At 31.2% G+C, this 18,894-nt stretch overlaps 2 protein-coding genes across 2 annotated transcripts in view; both read left to right on the top strand.

Annotated features, from left to right (window-relative positions):
* Positions 1–18,894, top strand: part of LOC125809198 (gamma-glutamylcyclotransferase 2-3) — a 1,073,903-nt gene that overhangs the window by 846,615 nt on the left and 208,394 nt on the right. The window lies entirely within an intron of this gene.
* Positions 10,525–14,968, top strand: LOC125809168 (flavonol synthase/flavanone 3-hydroxylase). The gene is made up of 3 exons (XM_049488825.1): positions 10,525–11,114; positions 13,438–13,765; positions 14,677–14,968. The coding sequence occupies exons 1-3, from the start codon at positions 10,597–10,599 to the stop codon at positions 14,887–14,889; spliced, it is 1,059 nt and encodes a 352-aa protein (XP_049344782.1). The 5' UTR covers positions 10,525–10,596; the 3' UTR covers positions 14,890–14,968.

Below are 18,894 nucleotides of genomic sequence, written 5' to 3' on the forward strand. Positions count from 1 at the left end.
GAAAATTAATAATGTTTTTGGTACGAAACTGGTATTATTGAACATTTTTTTGGCATTATATTGTAATGGATTTAGGCAAAATAATTGCATTAATTTGGTATACTGTTTATTTAATAAATGATAATTATTCAAGTTGGATACCAAATGTATACAAATTGGATACCAAGTAAGCCAACCTAAGCTATTTAATGTAATTTTCAATTGGTGTCTATTTGGTTTTCAATTGATATCCCATTGAAAAAATAGAAACAACAATATGTAATTGAGATTTCTACAAAATAGCAAACATAAAATAAGTTAATATTAGCATGGTATTCAATTAATATCCATTTGGAAAACTTAAGTGTAACAATGTATACAATTGTTGTATGCTATGTTTATGAGGTGTTTTTCAAAACTAAAAATTCAATATAAATCTTTCTAATGCTGATATCCAATTTGTATACACTAGGTATCCAACTTGAAAATTTAAGTCAAGATTAAAAATAAAAATTTATGAAATTAGTATCCAACTGGTATAAATCTGAGAAGAATAAATGTGACAATGTAAAACAGTGCATATTATATTGTTGTAAAAAATTATAGCAAAAACAAATATACTTCATCCAAAAATAAAAAAAACATGTAATAATTAAAAGTCTAAGTTGCAATCAATTATTACTCCGAGGAAGGGGGTCCATCATTTTTCCTTTTCTCTTTTATCCCTTTCGATTTGGAGGAGTTGCAATTTTCTTTGCTTCTCTTTTCTTCTCCTTTACCGGGCTTTGTTTCTTCTTGTGAGGGGTAACACTCTTGTTCGCCGGATTTGCATTCTTGTTGGTCGGCGGCGTTTGAGTCAAGATGTTAAAAGATGGAGCCTCAATTTCAATATTAGAACTTGCTTCTACTAATTTGGGGCTCTTTCTAGGTGCGTATGCTCATGTTTTTGATTCTTCGACATGTTTTTTCAAAAATTCTAAAATCTTGATTCTTAGTATTGTGAAGAAGATTTGGCCTTTCTTTTGAGTGTACTATGAAGACTACTGATTATGGTAAGAGAGGGGATTTAAGATTTCTAAGAAGAAGAATGAAGATGTGATTTGAACGTGGGGTGGTGGGGTGCTGTTTTGGCGTGTGAGAAAGAGGGAAACGTGGTGGTCGATGGGTGGGGGGTTGACGTGTGACAGTAAAAAGTACCTAGAATCAATGTGATAGTACGTGTGAAAGGTAAAAAAATTTCCTAAAAAGGGGTAATAGATAATTATCATTGATTCTCTCTTATTAATTTTATTTATATCACCTATTAATTAAAATATAATTATAAAATATTAATTATTTAATAAAATGGAATTTAATTAATTTAGAAATAAAAAATGATGTGTTATAACTTGAAATTAAAATGTTATAAGTAGTAATATTTTAAAAGTGGATTTAAAACCTGTAATATTGCCCCTTAAATATATATGTGGGGGTGCTTTTTCTATCAATGTGTTATATATTCTACATAGACAAATAAGATCTTAGCTGTCGTTAAAGTTTACGGACTCATATAGCGCATTAAAATATAGTGCAATATGAGTTATTAAAATAAGGACATACTCCATTTTTGCCCTACTTTATTTTCTTCATCTTCAATTTTTTCTTTTTCCTCTATATTTTGTTGAAAATTAGGCATGTCTCAAGAGTTTGATCGAAAGCTTAATTTTTTGTATACAATTCAATATTTATTTGTGCATTATAGGTTCAAGACATTAAAGGCTCTTGAAAATTCTGACCGTAAATTTTGGGGTTCCGAAATTCGAAAGTAAAATTTGTATTAATATTTTATAGCAAAAAACATGTAGATTACATATTTAATTTCCAATATTGAATTTATATTTGTTAATGTAGTAAGAAGTAGTGATGCAACTATTCTTGTTGGGAAAATAATTTTCGACAAAGAAAAGGCCCGCAATTGATGAAGTTATAATTACTTTACACAATAATGTGAGGTCTAGTATGTAGTCTAACGTGAATAAAGTTGAAGATGATAGAAATTTGCGTAGGTCCTTGTTAAGGAACAATTTACATGAGAGAGATACTTTGAGAGAAAATCTAAACTAAAATGAGAAAATAATTCAACCGTTTGAGATTAATTTGTGGTGTCTTATTTTTATTTTTATATTGAAAAATTACATAATTTGTTAGATTTATTAAATTTCATGTAATATTTTTTTGTTGTACTTTTTAAGTATTATACACTTTTTTTCATGTATTTTCTAATGGATATGCAATCAGCTTTTGAATTCTAATGTAATTTTTATGTATTTTCTATACAAATATGAATATGAAAACTTGTTTTAATGTTTTATGTATTTTCTATGTATAAAATATTTGTCGATTCTAATATGTTTAAATAATAAAAATATTATAAGAATAAACTTAGAATTAAACCCACCATTTTTTTTTAGATTAATGACATTATCCATCATATATATATATATATATACATAAATATGTGATTGTGATTCTACTATATATTAAATCGAAATATCTAATAATCTCCCTATTTTGAGATTACCCTTGAATACTATTACTACCCATTTATCATTGCATCAAGAAGGCTTTTCAGAGAGATTTGAGGCGTGAAGTATATTTTTCTCTTTTAAAGTTAAATTAAAGAAATGTAATTATCTAATAATATTGACAGTGTGTCTAATAGATTGCCTGTGTCAAAATCAGCTCATAACCATGGCTGATCATCCATGAATGCAGTGAAGAGAGAAATCAGTGAAGCAGAGAGTATGGAGAGAATCAACCAACTGATTTTCATTATGAGGAGACAATGTATTTATACAAAAAGGAATCAAAATTTCTAACTAACTAATGAGCTGTCAATAACAGAATTCAGCTGACTAACTATTACTAACTAACTAACTAATTAGACTAGTAACATAATTAGTTAAATCATAACATCCCCCCTCAAGTTGGAGGTGTAGAGAACACAGACAACTTGCTCAATGCTGCAGAATGCTTGATTCCAGTCAATGTCTTAGTTAGTATATCTGCCAGTTGATTATCAGAACTTATGTGATGCAATGAAATGAGACCTGTCTGAAGCAGATTCCGTACAAAGTGACAATCTACTTCAATATGCTTAGTACGTTCATGAAATACTGGATTTCGAGCTATATGAAGGGCTGATTGGCTATCACAATATACTTCTATAGGTGTTGGTATTGGCAATGTAAGTTCTATAAGTAATCTGCTGAGCCAAACTAATTCTCCTGCAACTTTCCTTAGAGCCCTATACTCTGCCTCTGCTGAGGACAAAGATATGGTCTCTTGTTTCTTGGACTTCCAGCTTAGTGGACTGTTACCCAGTAACACAATATAGCCACTTACTGACGTCCTGGTATCAGGACATGCAGCCCAGTCAGAGTCACAATAAGCTTTGACATTGTAAGACTGATCTTTGGACATAAAAATTCCCAGTGTGGGGTCTGCTTTGAGATATCTCAGTAGATGAAATGCTGCTTGCAAATGTGGCTCTCTAGGATCTTGCATGAACTGGCTGAGATGTTGTACACTATATGATATGTCCATCCTAGTATTGGTCAAGAAATTCAACCTTCCAATAAGTTTTCTGTAGAAAAGTGGTTCTGTTAAAGGAGTTCCTTCCTTTGTTTGGAGTTTGAACGCAGGATCAAGTGGAGATGAGCAGCTGCTCATGTTTGCAATCTTGTAATCTTTTAGCATGTCAAGAACAAACTTCCTCTGAGAGATGATAAGTCCATCATCTTTATAGAGTACCTCTATTCCAAGGAAATAGTGTAGCTTGCCTAAATCCTTAATTTTGAACTTGTCATGAAGGAATGTCTTGAGTTCTTTGATTTCAAAAATATTTGTGCCAGTTAAGATCACATCATCTACATAAACAGCAACAAAAATGGTGGAAGTCTCAGACTTCTTGTAGAACAAGGAATAGTCATTCAATGAGTGTATATACCCTTTTGAATATAAGGCTTCAGTCAGCTTGGCATACCATTGCCTGCTGGCTTGTTTTAAGCCATATAGAGACTTGCTTAATCTACGTACCATCCCTGGCTTGTGTATTGCTAGGCCTGGAGGAACCTCCATATACACTTCTTCATGTAAATCTCCATGAAGGAAGGCATTGTTCACATCAAGTTGGAATATATCCCAGCCCTTTTTTACAGCTGTAGCTAGCAAAGCCCTCATTGTTGTCATCTTGATTACTGGTGAAAAAGTCTCTGTATAATCAATGCCAGCTTCTTGAGTATAACCTTTCACTACAAGTCTTGCTTTGAATCTCTCAATAGTTCCATCAGCTTTATGCTTCACTTTATACACCCATCTACATCCTATGGCCTTCTTGCCACTAGGTAGACTAACAAGATCCCAAGTATGATTTGTGTGCAATGCTTCAAATTCTTGTGTCATAGCTTGCTGCCAGGCAGGGTTTATAGCAGCTTCTTCATATGAAGAAGGTTCATCATCATTACTGATATTCCTCACAAGTGTCTGACTCTCAGATGCCAAGATCTCAGATGGTATATGTTGGTGTTTGGAGAATGCAGTGTTGAGGGAAATATGTGAATTCTGTAACTGATTTGTTATATTGTTAGGCAAAACATAATCATGTAGGTGTGCAGGTAATCTATGTGATCTAGATGGTCTTGTGGGAAGTATAGGCTCAGATTGTTGGACAAAATTAGGAGAATGAGAAATGGCAGGTGCTACATTGTTAGGTGATAAACTAGTTGGATTGTTATTAGGTGATTTGTGAAGTGGACTATTACTTGCACCAACTACATTATTTTCCACATGTTGTACAGATTGCAAGGCAATGTTATCATGTAAAGTGTCTATGAAAGGCACAAAATTCAAGACTGAAGGAAAAGAAGAGACATCAGGTAAAACAGCAAAAGGAAAAATAGTTTCTTTAAAGACTACATCCCTGGAGATGTGTATTTTTCTTGTGGCCAGACTAAGAACTTTGTAACCTTTTGTCCCAAAGGGGTAGCCTATGAAGATATGGGGTGTGGTCCTTGCTTGGAATTTGTCCCTATGGGTTTTTGAAAAAGTAGGATAGCATAAACAACCAAAGGATTTCATGTGTGAGTATGTTGGTTTGGTGTCATATAACAACTCATATGGGGACTTACCCTTTACATGGGAGGTAGGAAGTCTATTAATGATGTTGGCACACAATACACACTCACCCCAATACTTAAGAGGTAATTTGGATTGGAAAAGAAGGGCCCTGGCAGTTTCTAACAAATATTTGTGTTTTCTTTCTACCACCCCATTTTGTTGGGGTGTGTAAGGACATGTTCTCTCATGTATAATTCCTTTTCCCTTGAGGAAGATTGATGTTTCTGTGTTCACAAACTCAAGTCCATTGTCAGTTCTTATGGTCTGAACACATGTATTGAATTGGTTCTCAATCATGGATAAGAAACTTTTGATGACTGCTAAGGTGTTACTCTTACATGTCAACAATTGGGTCCATGTACATCTACTATAGTCATCAACAATAGTGATAAAGTATCTATGCTTATCATGTGTCATCATATGGTAAGGACCCCATAGATCTATGTGTAACAATTGAAATATTTTGGTAGAAATGTGAGTACTATGATGAAAGGGCATTCTTTCCTGTCTTGCCATTGGACATATGTTACAAAGAAAGTGCTGTTTTGCAGAAAAACTCTTAGGTATAGACTTAATTTCCTTCATCTTTACAAAAGGTACATGTCCAAGTCTATTATGCCACAACACATTCACATCATTGCAGGTATGAGTCATAAAAGAAGCAGAAATATCAGGAGTTTTATTGAGTGAAGAACAGACATAAGGCTGCTGTGTACTGTGTTTACATGAGTGAGTAGTAAAAGGTACAAGTTTAGAATTGAAAACATCTTGTCTTGACAAGTAATCAGAATTGGAAGCAGCAGAAGCAGTACAGGCAGCACCAGAATGAACAGGCTTCATCAGACATTTAGGACACAAAAAATAAACCCATCCTTTGCTTCACCAATTACCAGAGGCCTCTTCATTGAAGGGGCCTGCAGAATACATGAAGAATCAAAAAAATACACAGCACTTTTAGGTATGGATTTTGAAAGACAATGAATGGAAACAAGATTATACTTAAATGAGGGCACATACAACACTTCATGTAAAACAATGTCTGGTGAAAGTATCACACTACCAATTTTCATAACTTTCACCTTATAACCATTTGGTAAAGAAATTAACAAGGGGCATGGAAGGTAGGTAATGTTTGTTAGAAATGTTAGGTCAAAGGTCATATGATGAGAGGCTCCTGAGTCAAGGATCCAAGGTTCATTTTTACTGTGAGGACATCTGCAAGATAATGTTCCAAAAACAATAGAAGAAGTACATGCTATCATACCTGCAAAATTCACACTACCATTGTCCATGTGCTTAACATTATCCTTCTCAGCTTGGAACTGCTACAACAACTCCATAAATTGAACATACTGTTCTCTTGTTAGTGAATGACCTGTGTCTGTATGAGTTCCTCCATCATTCTCCTCTCCTGAACAACCATGAACATCAGCCATAAGGCCTTTTCCTCTGTTGAATCTAAAATTTTGATTGTTGTCCCTGTACCCATTTTGGTTGAAATTCTGATAATTGTTCTCCTGTGGATTATTGTTTGTCTGTGGATAACCATGTAGTTTGTAGCATTTTTCCCTGATGTGACCAGGTCTCTTGCAATAATCACATATCATACGAGGCCTGTTGCCACTATAGGAACTAGTCTGAGAGTAGTTAGTCTTGAAATTAGTATTGGTGTTCCCTGTAGAAGAATGGTTTGGTCTTGGTGACCTAGAAGGACTTGCTCCTCCTGAACCATTTGTATTGAAAGCAGCAGACTCCATGCCTTTCTTCCTTGAGCTGCTTGCATTCAAAGATGCAGATTCCATATACATTTGGGCACTGGGTTTAATTTCTCTCTGTTTCTCATCTTGTACTAACAGAGAAAAGGTTTGTGCCAAAGAAGGTAATGGATTCATCATGAGGATATTCCCTCGAACTACAGTATAGGCCTCGTTCAACCCCATAAGGAACTGTATCAACCTTCTATCCTGCTCCACTTTGAACACATTATCCTTAGCTCCACAAGTGCAACTACAATTGCATTGAGTTTTGATGTGTAATGTGCTCAATTCTTCCCATATCTTTTTCATCCTAGTGTAGTAGGTAGTTATGTCCAAAGTTCCTTGTGATAATTCATTGATTTCACGCTGAACTTGATACAACTTTGCACTATTAGTCTGATCATATCGATCCTCCAATTCCTTCCACAACTCACATGAATCAAAAACATATTCTACACTTTCTGCAATTTCCTTAGCTAGAGAATTAAGAATCCAGGAAGTAACCATATCATCACACCTTTCCCATTGATGAAATTGTGGTGTTCCTACATCGGGCCTCTTACAATCACCATTGATGAAACCCAGCTTGTTCTTAACTGACAAAACTCTAAGAACACTGCGTCTCCACGATCTGTAACCTACTCCATCAAAAGGAGTTTGAACCAACGAAGCACCTAGATTATCCGAAGGATGCATATACAGTGGAGAACCGAGATCATTAACACCATTGTTACTCACAGAATTCTCAGTCGAAGGGGAACCACTCTCAGTCACCATAGTAAACTCAGATCAAAGAAATACACAGAGTACGATTTGACCCAGTGATGAAACACAACAAAAAATTGAAACGAAACAGATCTAGAACTCAATTTAGCTGACGATTCTGAGACGTATATCAAAGAAGCAATTCAAAAGCATAATGAGATCGAAGAAGAAGCACAAAGGTAAAGATGAATCGAGATACCTCGTGCTCTGATACCATGTCAAAATCAGCTCATAACCATGGCTGATCATCCATGAATGCAGTGAAGAGAGAAATCAGTGAAGAAGAGAGTATGGAGAGAATCAACCAACTGATTTTCATTATGAGGAGACAATGTATTTATACAAAAAGGAATCAAAATTTCTAACTAACTAATGAGCTGTCAATAACAGAATTCAGCTGACTAACTATTACTAACTAACTAACTAATTAGACTAGTAACATAATTAGTTAAATCATAACAGCCTGTACTTAGTTTAACTCATCATTTTTGGTCTGGTTCATTGGATCCTAATATATATATACCAATTAAATTCTAAGAAGACTTTAAGATTTGTCATTTTACTGTATAAAAAACATTACACCTTATGGAATTATGCTATAAAATTCAAAGATTTGCCCCAATTGACAAAACAAAACAACAGGTCACGTGTTATCATGTGTGACCATGCATGCATGGTTTAGCTATAGAATTGAGCAACCGATCATATGACATGAAATAAATCTTTGATTACAAACATATATGATTTCTCATTTATCTTTATTATCATTATTATCTTGCCTACAATTAATTAAAATAACAATAATAAAATAAAATCGGGATTGCCACATTTTTCATGTTTTTGTTCTACATAGAGCTTTATGTTCGGGGGTGGAGCTAGAGCGTAGGAATTGGGTTTAATAGAACCCACCCAACAATTTTGTTTTAAATCATATATATATATATATATATATATATATATGAAATTTATTTAATATGTATAAATTATTCATTTATAATTTAAAAATTCAATATGAATTGATATTTTCTATGTATAATAGTTCAACTTTTTTTTTTCGAGGAAAAGTGTCAAATATACTCCTAATTTTGTCAAAATTGGTCAGTTTTACTTTCCATTATGTTTTTGGTTAAAAAAATATCCGTACTATTATATTTTTGGCTCAAATGATCTTCAACTGGTAAAATAGTTTTAAAATATCCTTCTTACTAACCGTTGCTTCAAACAAACAAAAAATGGATCAATGATTTTTAATTTATTTTTTGGGGTAGGTGGGGGATGAGAGTTGAATGTGTAAGACATATAATAATGCTGGTTTTCTAAATATATAGTAAGATGGTTTTAATTTTTGCAAACACATTAGCTTAGCTATGGTGAAAAGAAATTAATTACGCAACACATAATTTTTTAATATATAAATGCTGAACAATAAAAAACGTCAATGTGAAGTTTTAAATATGTCACCCATAGTATATTATTTTCCTACTCTTACATTAAACTGCTTTAAAAAGTTGTTAAAGTAAAGCATACCAATCCTTTAAATAAGTACTCATCCAAGAGCATATGCATATTTTCTACGAGAAAGATTTTAAAATCTTTCCTGCCTTAAATTTGCAACAATTTTCTATATGAACAAATCTTTTGTAAAACCAATTTTCCTCGTGAATCACATGGTTATTAAAGTTGTGGGATCAAAATAACTTTTGAAATCAAATTAATATAATATAATATATTTATTATTCAAATCATGATTAAAGATTTACTTTGATTGACTAAATTTTAACTATTATATTTAACTTATGCTATTTGTTATCAATCAAAGCAGAAACTTGGAAAAAATTGTAAAGAATGAAAATGAAAGGAGTCTGAAAGAGTAATTATTTTGAATAGTTTTGGATATCTTAGGGCCCCAAACAAAAAGTTGAACTATTATTATTCATAGAAAATATCAATTGAGAGCTCTGATTTTAAGTTGAAGTTCACCGAGTTTTGGTGCTGTGATAAGTCTGTTTTTATTCTTAATAAAAAAAATCATGTTTGAGTCTTTCTAGAATCACCTTTTTAGAAATTATTTTACCTTTCAATATAAAATATTTTAATACGAATTCAAATTTAATTATACTCTAATATAACTATTACTCTATTAGATACGAAAATAAAAAGAAAAGTTGAAGTTAGGCAAGTCATCCGGACTTGGGTTGTTAGAAGGAGTGGCTCAGGCTAAAACCTTCTTTTATTTTGTAACATAATTGTAGGTAGGTTGAAGGAGTGGCAATTACAACACCAAGTGTCACTTTTCATCATATTTACACCAATGTACTTTTTCATTTTTATAGTTTTATCCGATATTTATTTTTTTCCCTTTTCAGACAATTTTTTAATTTTTTATTGGAAAAAGACTCAAATATGTCATCGAACTTTAAGAAAAGATTCATTTATGTCATTCATTAAAAGTTTGGCTAATCTATGTCATTGTCGTTTAAGAAAACGCTTATCCATGCCATTATTTTCTAATTTCAATTTTGCAAAATCAATATTTTTTTACCAGAATAAGACCCCAAAGAACTTTTAACACTTTTCAATTGGAGTTTTCTTGGATCAAAGTTTCAACGGATGACATATTTTAAACTTTTGATATATTCTACGTATCTTTAATTTAAGAATATAATTTTTTTTTAAATAATTAATTTTCATTACAGATTTTCACAATTCACAAAACAAATACTACTAATAAGTTAAGTTGAGTAGGTGGTATAAGTGAACCACAATAATCCACGTAACTCACCCACAAGAAAGCAAAAAAGAAAAAGATCCCCTATTAGTGTTAATTAAAGGCAAAAAATAGGTTTGAAAATGAGAAAAAGTAAAAATACACACCGCGTCACTTTCCTATAAAAAGGAAACAAAATTTGCATGTAATAGGGAAGAGGAAAAAAAAAGAATGAAAACAATTCAAGGTCAGAGTGCAACAACAGCCTTGACGATGGAGGTGGCAAGGGTCCAAGCAATATCGTCAATAACGAAATGCATGGACACAATACCATCAGAATATATTCGTTCAGAGAACGAACAACCTGCAGCGACAACGCTGCAGGGAGTGGTACTTGAGGTACCAGTCATCGACATAAGTAATGTCGATAACGACGAAGAAAAATTAGTGAAAGAAATAGTTGAGGCTAGTAAAGAGTGGGGTATTTTTCAAGTGATAAATCATGGGATACCTGATGAAGTGATTGAGAATTTGCAAAAAGTTGGAAAAGAGTTTTTTGAGGAAGTGCCACAAGAGGAAAAAGAATTGATTGCAAAGAAGCCAGGGGCACAAAGTTTAGAAGGATATGGTACTTCTTTGCAGAAGGAAATTGAAGGGAAAAAAGGTTGGGTTGATCATTTGTTTCATAAGATTTGGCCTCCTTCTGCCATTAACTATCGTTATTGGCCTAAAAATCCTCCTTCCTACAGGTTTTGTCTCTCTCTAATATCCCTCATCTTTTTGTTTATTCACAATATTAATAACTTGTATTAATGGTGGAATCAAGACTTTTACTAAAAAAGTTTAAAATCTAGATAGGTAAACATACAAACTAGCTAAAATGGTTCAAATGAACCAAGGGCGGAGGCACATATACAAGTAAAATGATATAACATATTTTAGACATCTTTAATATATAACAGGTTGTTGTAGCCTTGATTTAATATAAGTTGTTGTATCCTAGTGGTTTCAGACCCCTTTGATGGGTTTCAGACACCTTGAATGAGCCAGTGCTTGTGTGTTCAAATTCACTAATAACAAATTTTACTTTTTATAAAAAAAAGAGCTTTTGTTATGCAATTTCTAGACACCCTTCATGAAATTTTTTACTCCTGCACTAGATGAACACCTGACCACAAGTCTCTGCCCTAGCTTGTATACCTTGATCTATATTATACCTAGAATATGAGATTAGTGGTAAAAGAATAATAGATTACCTATTACGACATATTAAAATACATTAATAATAATGAAAATTTATTTATGATGTGAGACTAAGAGATATATGCATGCGTCCAACAATTTTCATGGTTGTCATGATAGTGTTGTCATGATTTGTTTTAAGCCGCAAATTCTTTTTGTTTGCAAGCTAAGATAGAATACGTCCGATGTCACTTGGAGTATTTACGTTATATACTGCAATTCACAAGGAAGTCACGGTAGGAAAAGGAAACATGGAAAACAAAATTATGAGATGATTAATCGAACCTTTATAATTAATAAAATAAAAATTCAGATAATCAAAAATCACATATATATAAATCAATCGTATAGACATCGGTCAACTAATTAAAAGAAATTACATATGTTGAATTTCTCGCAGTGACTAAACTTATTTTGTTTTTTCAATAGAAAAGTGTTCTCACTGACCAAGTCTTGCAGATCTTCATCACTTAATATAGTTTCCTTCTTTAATATTAATGCTAAGCATGATTTAGATAGTTAATTCATTCTCTTTTTTTTTTTTAACATATTCTTAATTAATTTGATAACATATTTTTCCCTAGATCAATGTTGAACTTATTTTTACTAACAATTTTTTAACTTTTTTTCCTCCTTTTTCAAAATTTTAACTCAAAAAGAAATTGAAAAATAGACTCTAGGAAAGATAACATAGAGGAGCAGGAAAATAAAAGTAGGAAGAGAATGTCTAAAAAAAAACATTTATGAACAAAATAATATGTAGTGTTTGTGGGATTAAAAAATATTTTGGAAGCAAATATATGAAATATTAATTATTTAAATTATAATTAGGATTTTGCTTTAGTCAATTAAATGTTACCAATATATTTTAACCTATGCATATCTTCAATCCAAGCAAGATTTTGAAAATGAATTGCGTAAGATAAGTAGAAAGGAGCTGGATCCATGTTAGATGCTTGTGGTTGAATATAAATAATAATATTCTAAGTTAATTATATACTACTATATGAACGAAAAGTAACTAATTTCATTTTTCTCAATACTCCTTTTGCCTATATACTCAACTACCACACTTAGATTCCTGCATTAATCACAATGTCATTGAAAGCTGCTTTTTCAAGTGTCAGTCGTAGAACGTTCTATCAATTGAGGCTTTATTTGTTTTTTTTCCGACTCCAGGGGAGTTTATTGATTCATTCCCTAGGATCGTTTTTTGTACAAAGATTAGTAACGTAAGGATTAATGTAGAAATTATTTTTTATACTGTTTGGTTTATTACTTCCTACCTAATTTTGTGTTTGGTTTAAAATCCTACAAAAAACTTCTTTCGAATTATACACCTTTGAATTATTATGATATTTTTATTTTATATAATTGGATCAAGTTAGATAACTTTCGGACACTATTATTTTTTATGGCCTTCTAACTAGTTAGGAAAAGAACAAATTTGTAGTCATGTTTGCTATTTTCTCACTTGAATTATTTGAAGATACATAATTCATTATAATAAATTGATCACTCACAAAAGTCAATTTAATTTCAATTTTAAACAAATAAACCATCTACTTTTAAAATAAAAAAGACGGTCAATAATAGTGAAATCGAATGAATCATTTGTGTTTACACATATTGTAGTTTTAATATGTATACAAATACAAATAATCAAAAACATATTGTAGTTTTAATATGTATACAAATACAAATAATCAAAAAATAACACACACATATATATATATATAACGAAGATCACAAACGTCATATGATTATTAGATATTTACCTTTTCAATTGGTAAATGTTAAACTAACTCTTTTTTTTGTTTGTTTGTTTAGGGAAGCAAATGAGGAATACGCAAAGTGGCTGCGAAAAGTTGCTGATGGTATATTTAGGAGCTTGTCACTTGGGCTTGGTTTGGAAGGCCATGAAATGATGGAGGCAGCTGGTAGTGAAGACATAGTTTACATGTTAAAGATCAATTATTATCCACCATGCCCAAGGCCTGATTTGGCTCTTGGAGTTGTGGCCCATACAGATATGTCATATATCACCCTTCTTGTCCCAAATGAAGTCCAAGGACTCCAAGTGTTTAAGGATGGTCATTGGTATGATGTCAACTACATACCAAATGCTATAATTGTCCACATTGGTGACCAAGTTGAGGTATATCTCCTATTGCCTTCTTGTTGATCATTCTATCATCTGGGTGCATTGAACTACTTGGATTTCCCATACCCCAAAATTAATTGGACCATCATCAAGTATTCATGTAGTCGACTTCAATTTTGCTTGGGAATCAGGCCGTAGTAAGATTATTGATAATAAAATTTAGTGAAAGAAATACTTGTAACTCATATTTACAAGCGATTATCTCTATACTTTTAGCCCCCCCCCCCCCCCCCATTTTTTACTACTAATGCGTGTTTACTGTTTGATACCATCAAAGTATATATATACTATGATGGTATCAAAAAGGAAGAAGCAGTGCTTCAGTGAAAACACTACTCAGTTACTCCGATATCATTAGAGTATATATACTCTGATGACATCAAGGAGAAACATATAGTGTTTCAGTGGAAAGACTGCTCAATTACTGTTTGATACCATCAGAGTATATATATACTCTGTTGGTATCAAGAATATAGAAGCAGTGAATAGAATAAGGAGGCAGTCACATAAAATATTTGGATAGTTGGTCTAATAAGGGTAAATATATTGGATATGGTCCCATTTGGGTAAATACTTAGTGAGTTCAATTTGTGTATATTGTTTTCCCTAAAATTGAAATACCCTAGTTATTATTATAGGTATTCGGCAAATTATGTATTATACAAAAGGAATTAGGATTTCAATTTTATGGGTTCTAGATTTTAGAGTGGTAATTAATAACTATGTTCTAAATTTTATATTTGTACATATTTAATGAAATCTTAACACAAATTCACATTTGAGAAAAAATTTAGGTTTGTCCAAACACATATACACGCTTCTCGCTCCGCCCTGCCCTATATCATTCTCTCTCTCTCTATTTGTATGTTTCTATTTCTAAAAATGAGTGATTAATGGTTGAACAGATTCTTAGCAATGGGAAATATAAGAGTGTGTATCATAGGACAACAGTGAACAAGTACAAGACAAGAATGTCATGGCCTGTTTTCTTGGAGCCCTCATCAGAGCATGAAGTTGGGCCAATCCCTAAGTTGATTAATGAGGCCAACCCACCCAAATTCAAGACCAAGAAGTACAAGGATTATGTCTATTGTAAGCTTAACAAACTTCCTCAGTGAAGAATTATGTATCCCATTAATAATTAGCTTGTAACTTCATCAGTATTATGGTTTGTTCTATTATTATCAAAACATATATATTACACTTAAGAACTTTTTGATTAATTTTAAGATGTACGATACAAGCTAATGATGAATTGATGATGACTTATATTAATACAAACATAAGCGTAAATATTTGCTATTGTTTTTAGATATTCCAAATAATCTAAAAATGAATTCAAACCAATTAAGTTGGTTTTCTTAAATATTGGTCAATATCAAATCAATTATGTTGATTTTTATCACTTCAATTTTTGTTAGTTTTGTCAAAAAAAAATTTAATTGCTTGTCATTTTCTTTTAAATATGTGAAAGATACTTATAAGCATATTTTAAATTGACTATATTTAAGCGTAGCACTACTAAGTCAATTACAAATTTCGAAGAAGAGAATATATATATGTAATCAAGTTATGTATGTAGCTTTTTTCTTGAAAATTATATGCATTATCTAAGAATTTAATCATTTCAAAAGAACTTACAAAACTTTTCACATTAATTAACATTTTTGTGCAAACAAATAATTAAAATGTTGAGATTTATTCAAATATCTTGACGATAGTTAAATTAAATAATAATGAATAACCAAAAGACTTAAAGAGAAGTTATTTTAAACATAAAATAAGTTACTGAACTTATCTAATTAAAGACTATAAATCATACCAGAAAGTTAAAAGTAAATGTAAAGAAGTGAATAATTAAAGAGGAACATCTAGATTTCGAATCAGGAGTTGCAAAAAGAAAATATATGTATTATTATTATTTTTAAGAAATTTATAATCGCACACACACGTACAAGGAATATGATGATTTTTCCTTTCCATTACACTTTTTTTTCATTTGTTTCAAGTTCATGTATAGACGAACGACACTTATTCAATTCAAATTCTGAAAGTTTTGATTAAAGTGACTTAAGAAACATCCACTAAATCGTCAATCATTTTGTTGAGGATTAAAGTTAATACACATGTATATTTATTTAATTTTTTAATATTATTATAGAATCTATGAAAAAAGTACTAGTTTGTTCGAACCCCCACTTAGCTCTGCTCTTGCTCAAAAGGATAAAGTTTGAAAATGACTCGCCAAATCTGGTAAGAAATATGTCATCTCCCACATATTTTTGAACTCATTAATATTAGGAGAAAAGCTCAAATATACTATCTAACTTTGAGAAAAGGCTCATCTATGCCATCCGTTAAAAGTTCGGCTCATCTATGTCATTTCCGTTTGAGAAAAGGCTCATATATGCCATTATTTTTAAACTAAAAATATTTTTGATTTTGCAAAACCATTTTTACACATGGTCGATTATGATTCGGCCACGTAATTAATTACATCATCTTTTAAAAGGGAAACAACTCAAATATGTCATCGAACTTTGAGAAAAAGCTCATCTATGTCATCCATTAAAAGTTTGGTTCATCTATGTCATTTAAGTTAATAAATAATGACATGAATGAACCTTTCCTCAAACGAAAATGACATAGATAAACCAAATATTTATATAGTGTAGTGCCATATTGTATTGTATTCTCTAGAAACTCAAATTTTGTGTTGAACTCTAATCAACATTTGATATATTGTTGACTGCCGAGCTGAACCAAAAAGATAATAAGATCATCGTGATAATAATTTCTGCAAAATAAAATGTAGCTCTACCTTTCGCACACTACTAAAAAAACTGCTAAAAAACGACGGATAAAAAAGCGACGCCATTTGCCACACTGTCTGTCGCTTTTTATAAGAATAACTATTTTTAAAATTATTTTACAAAAAGCGACGGACGGCATCTCTTAGTCCGTCGCTTTTTTTCGCGGATTTTTGCGCCAAATATATATAAATTAATAATTATTTATTTAATATACATAGCGACGCCGCCCGTCACTTTTATTAAAAATAATTATATATTAATTAAAATACTAACGACGTTGTCCGTCGCTTTATATTTATTTTATTTTATTACTTATTTTTTTTATTATAGTGACGGACGGCATCTTTATGTCTGTCGCTTTTAGTCAAAATATACAGTCAACTATTTTTTAAAAAGCGACGGTCAGTGTCTCTTTGTCCATCGCTTTTTGGTCAAAATGTTGGTCAACATTTTAAAAGAAAAGCGACGGACGGGGAGACGCTGTCCGTCGCTTTTCATTAAATATCTGAAATATCAGACGCGATTTTTCCCCATTTTCCCTCTCTTCCTTCTCTCTAAAGATTCTGCCACCGTCGCTTGCCACCGCAGCTGCCAGAATCGCTGCTTCCTCTCTCCATTGTCTCTTTCTCCATTAATTTAAGGTTAGGATTTTATCAAATTAGTTTTAAATTTTTTCAATTTTAGTTATATTTGATTATGTTAATTAGTTTATTGGATTTGTGTTTTATTGGATGATTGATTGTGTTTGATAGTTAATGAATTAGGGTTTTTAGGATTTAGGTACTACTTTGAATTTGAAAATCTTTAATTTGATTGTGAATTGGGATTTTTTAAAATTTGATGATTGTTAGTAATTAGTAAATTGTTAATTTGAATTTAGAAGCTAGATATTGATGAAGTTTGATTGTTTAAATGTCATGAATATATAGGATGAATGTTTAAATGTCATGAATATATAAGTATTTTTTTTAATTAGAACTTGAATATATATAAGTAATTGTTGGATTAGAAGTTTATATATAACTAATTTTTTAGACTAGATATGAATGTTGAATTTGAACTTGAATATAACTAATTCTTGGATTAAAAGTTTATATATAACTAATTTAAAAATTATATGAACTTGAATTTAATTAATTAATTAGAACTTGAATTTAATTAATTAATTAGAACTTGAATATAAATATTTTTTCATTAGAAGTTTATATATAACTAATTTTAGAGATTATATGAATTTGAATTTAGAACTTGAATATAACTAATTCTTGGATTAGAAGTTTATATATAACTAAGTTTAAAAATTAGATATATATGAACGTGACTTTTAGAACGTGAACTTATAATTAGAAGTACATGAATATAACTAATTTTAGAACTTTGATATGAACTTGAATTGAGAACTTGAACTTAAAACTTGAACTTGAAATTAGAACTTGAACTTGATCAACTTGAATTTAACTAATTCTTGATGACCTTAATTAATAAGAACTTAAGAATTAAACCTAATTAGAACTTTGGACTCAATTTATAATAACTTGGACTTAATTAGAATTAATATAGTTAATTTTTTGAAATCTTAAACTTAATTAAAATTTAGGGAAAATGCATAAGTAACCCCCCAGCCTATGCCCGAAATCCCAGAGACACACCTAACTTTTACTAAGGTCCTATTACCCCCCCGAACTTAATTTATCTATAATATTCTACCCCTTTTCGGCCTACGTGGCACTATCCTCGAAAAAAATGTCAACATGCGCTAGGCCCACAAGACAGTGCCATGTAGGCCAAAAAGGGGTAGAATATTACATATAAAATAAGTTCGGGGGGTAATAGGACCTTAGTAAAGGTTAGGTGTGTCTCTGGGATTTTGGGTATAGGCTGGGGGGGTACTTATGCATTTTCCCTAAAATTTATGAATTAATTAAGCTTGAACTAATTAATTAGATATATAAGTAATAATAAATATAATTATTAAGTAATTATTATAAACATATATTAACAATGAATTAATGTAGTAAAATTATTATTAAATTTAATTTATAATATAATTGAATATCTATATTTTTGTAGATTTGATCATCGTTTGTGGATGGATAATATGCATTGTGAAACTGGTGTTGGTTTGAAACCTGAGTTTATTGACGGTGTTAGAGAATTTATTGAACATACAATGACTCTTGACATTTTCAAGAATAATGGACTAGGTAGGTGTCCTTGTAGTGCATGTAAGTGCTTAAAATTTTTTAGACCAGATACAGTTATGGTTCATTTGTACCGTAATGGATTTAAGCCTAGATATTTTGTATGAAT

The sequence above is a fragment of the Solanum verrucosum genome, unplaced genomic scaffold, assembly GCF_900185275.1.
Source record: "Solanum verrucosum unplaced genomic scaffold, falcon-dt-bn FXZP01000062.1, whole genome shotgun sequence".
Taxonomy (NCBI): domain Eukaryota; kingdom Viridiplantae; phylum Streptophyta; class Magnoliopsida; order Solanales; family Solanaceae; genus Solanum; species Solanum verrucosum.

What these genes read in the sequence shown, in the direction of transcription:
- LOC125809168 (XM_049488825.1), top strand. Translation starts at nt 10,597, where the DNA reads ATGAAAACAATTCAAGGTCAGAGTGCAACAACAGCCTTGACGATGGAG. An exon ending in AAAAATCCTCCTTCCTACAG is followed by an intron (nt 11,115 to 13,437) that starts GTTTTGTCTCTC and finishes TTGTTTGTTTAG; the next exon opens with GGAAGCAAATGAGGAATACG. An exon ending in ACATTGGTGACCAAGTTGAG is followed by an intron (nt 13,766 to 14,676) that starts GTATATCTCCTA and finishes ATGGTTGAACAG; the next exon opens with ATTCTTAGCAATGGGAAATA.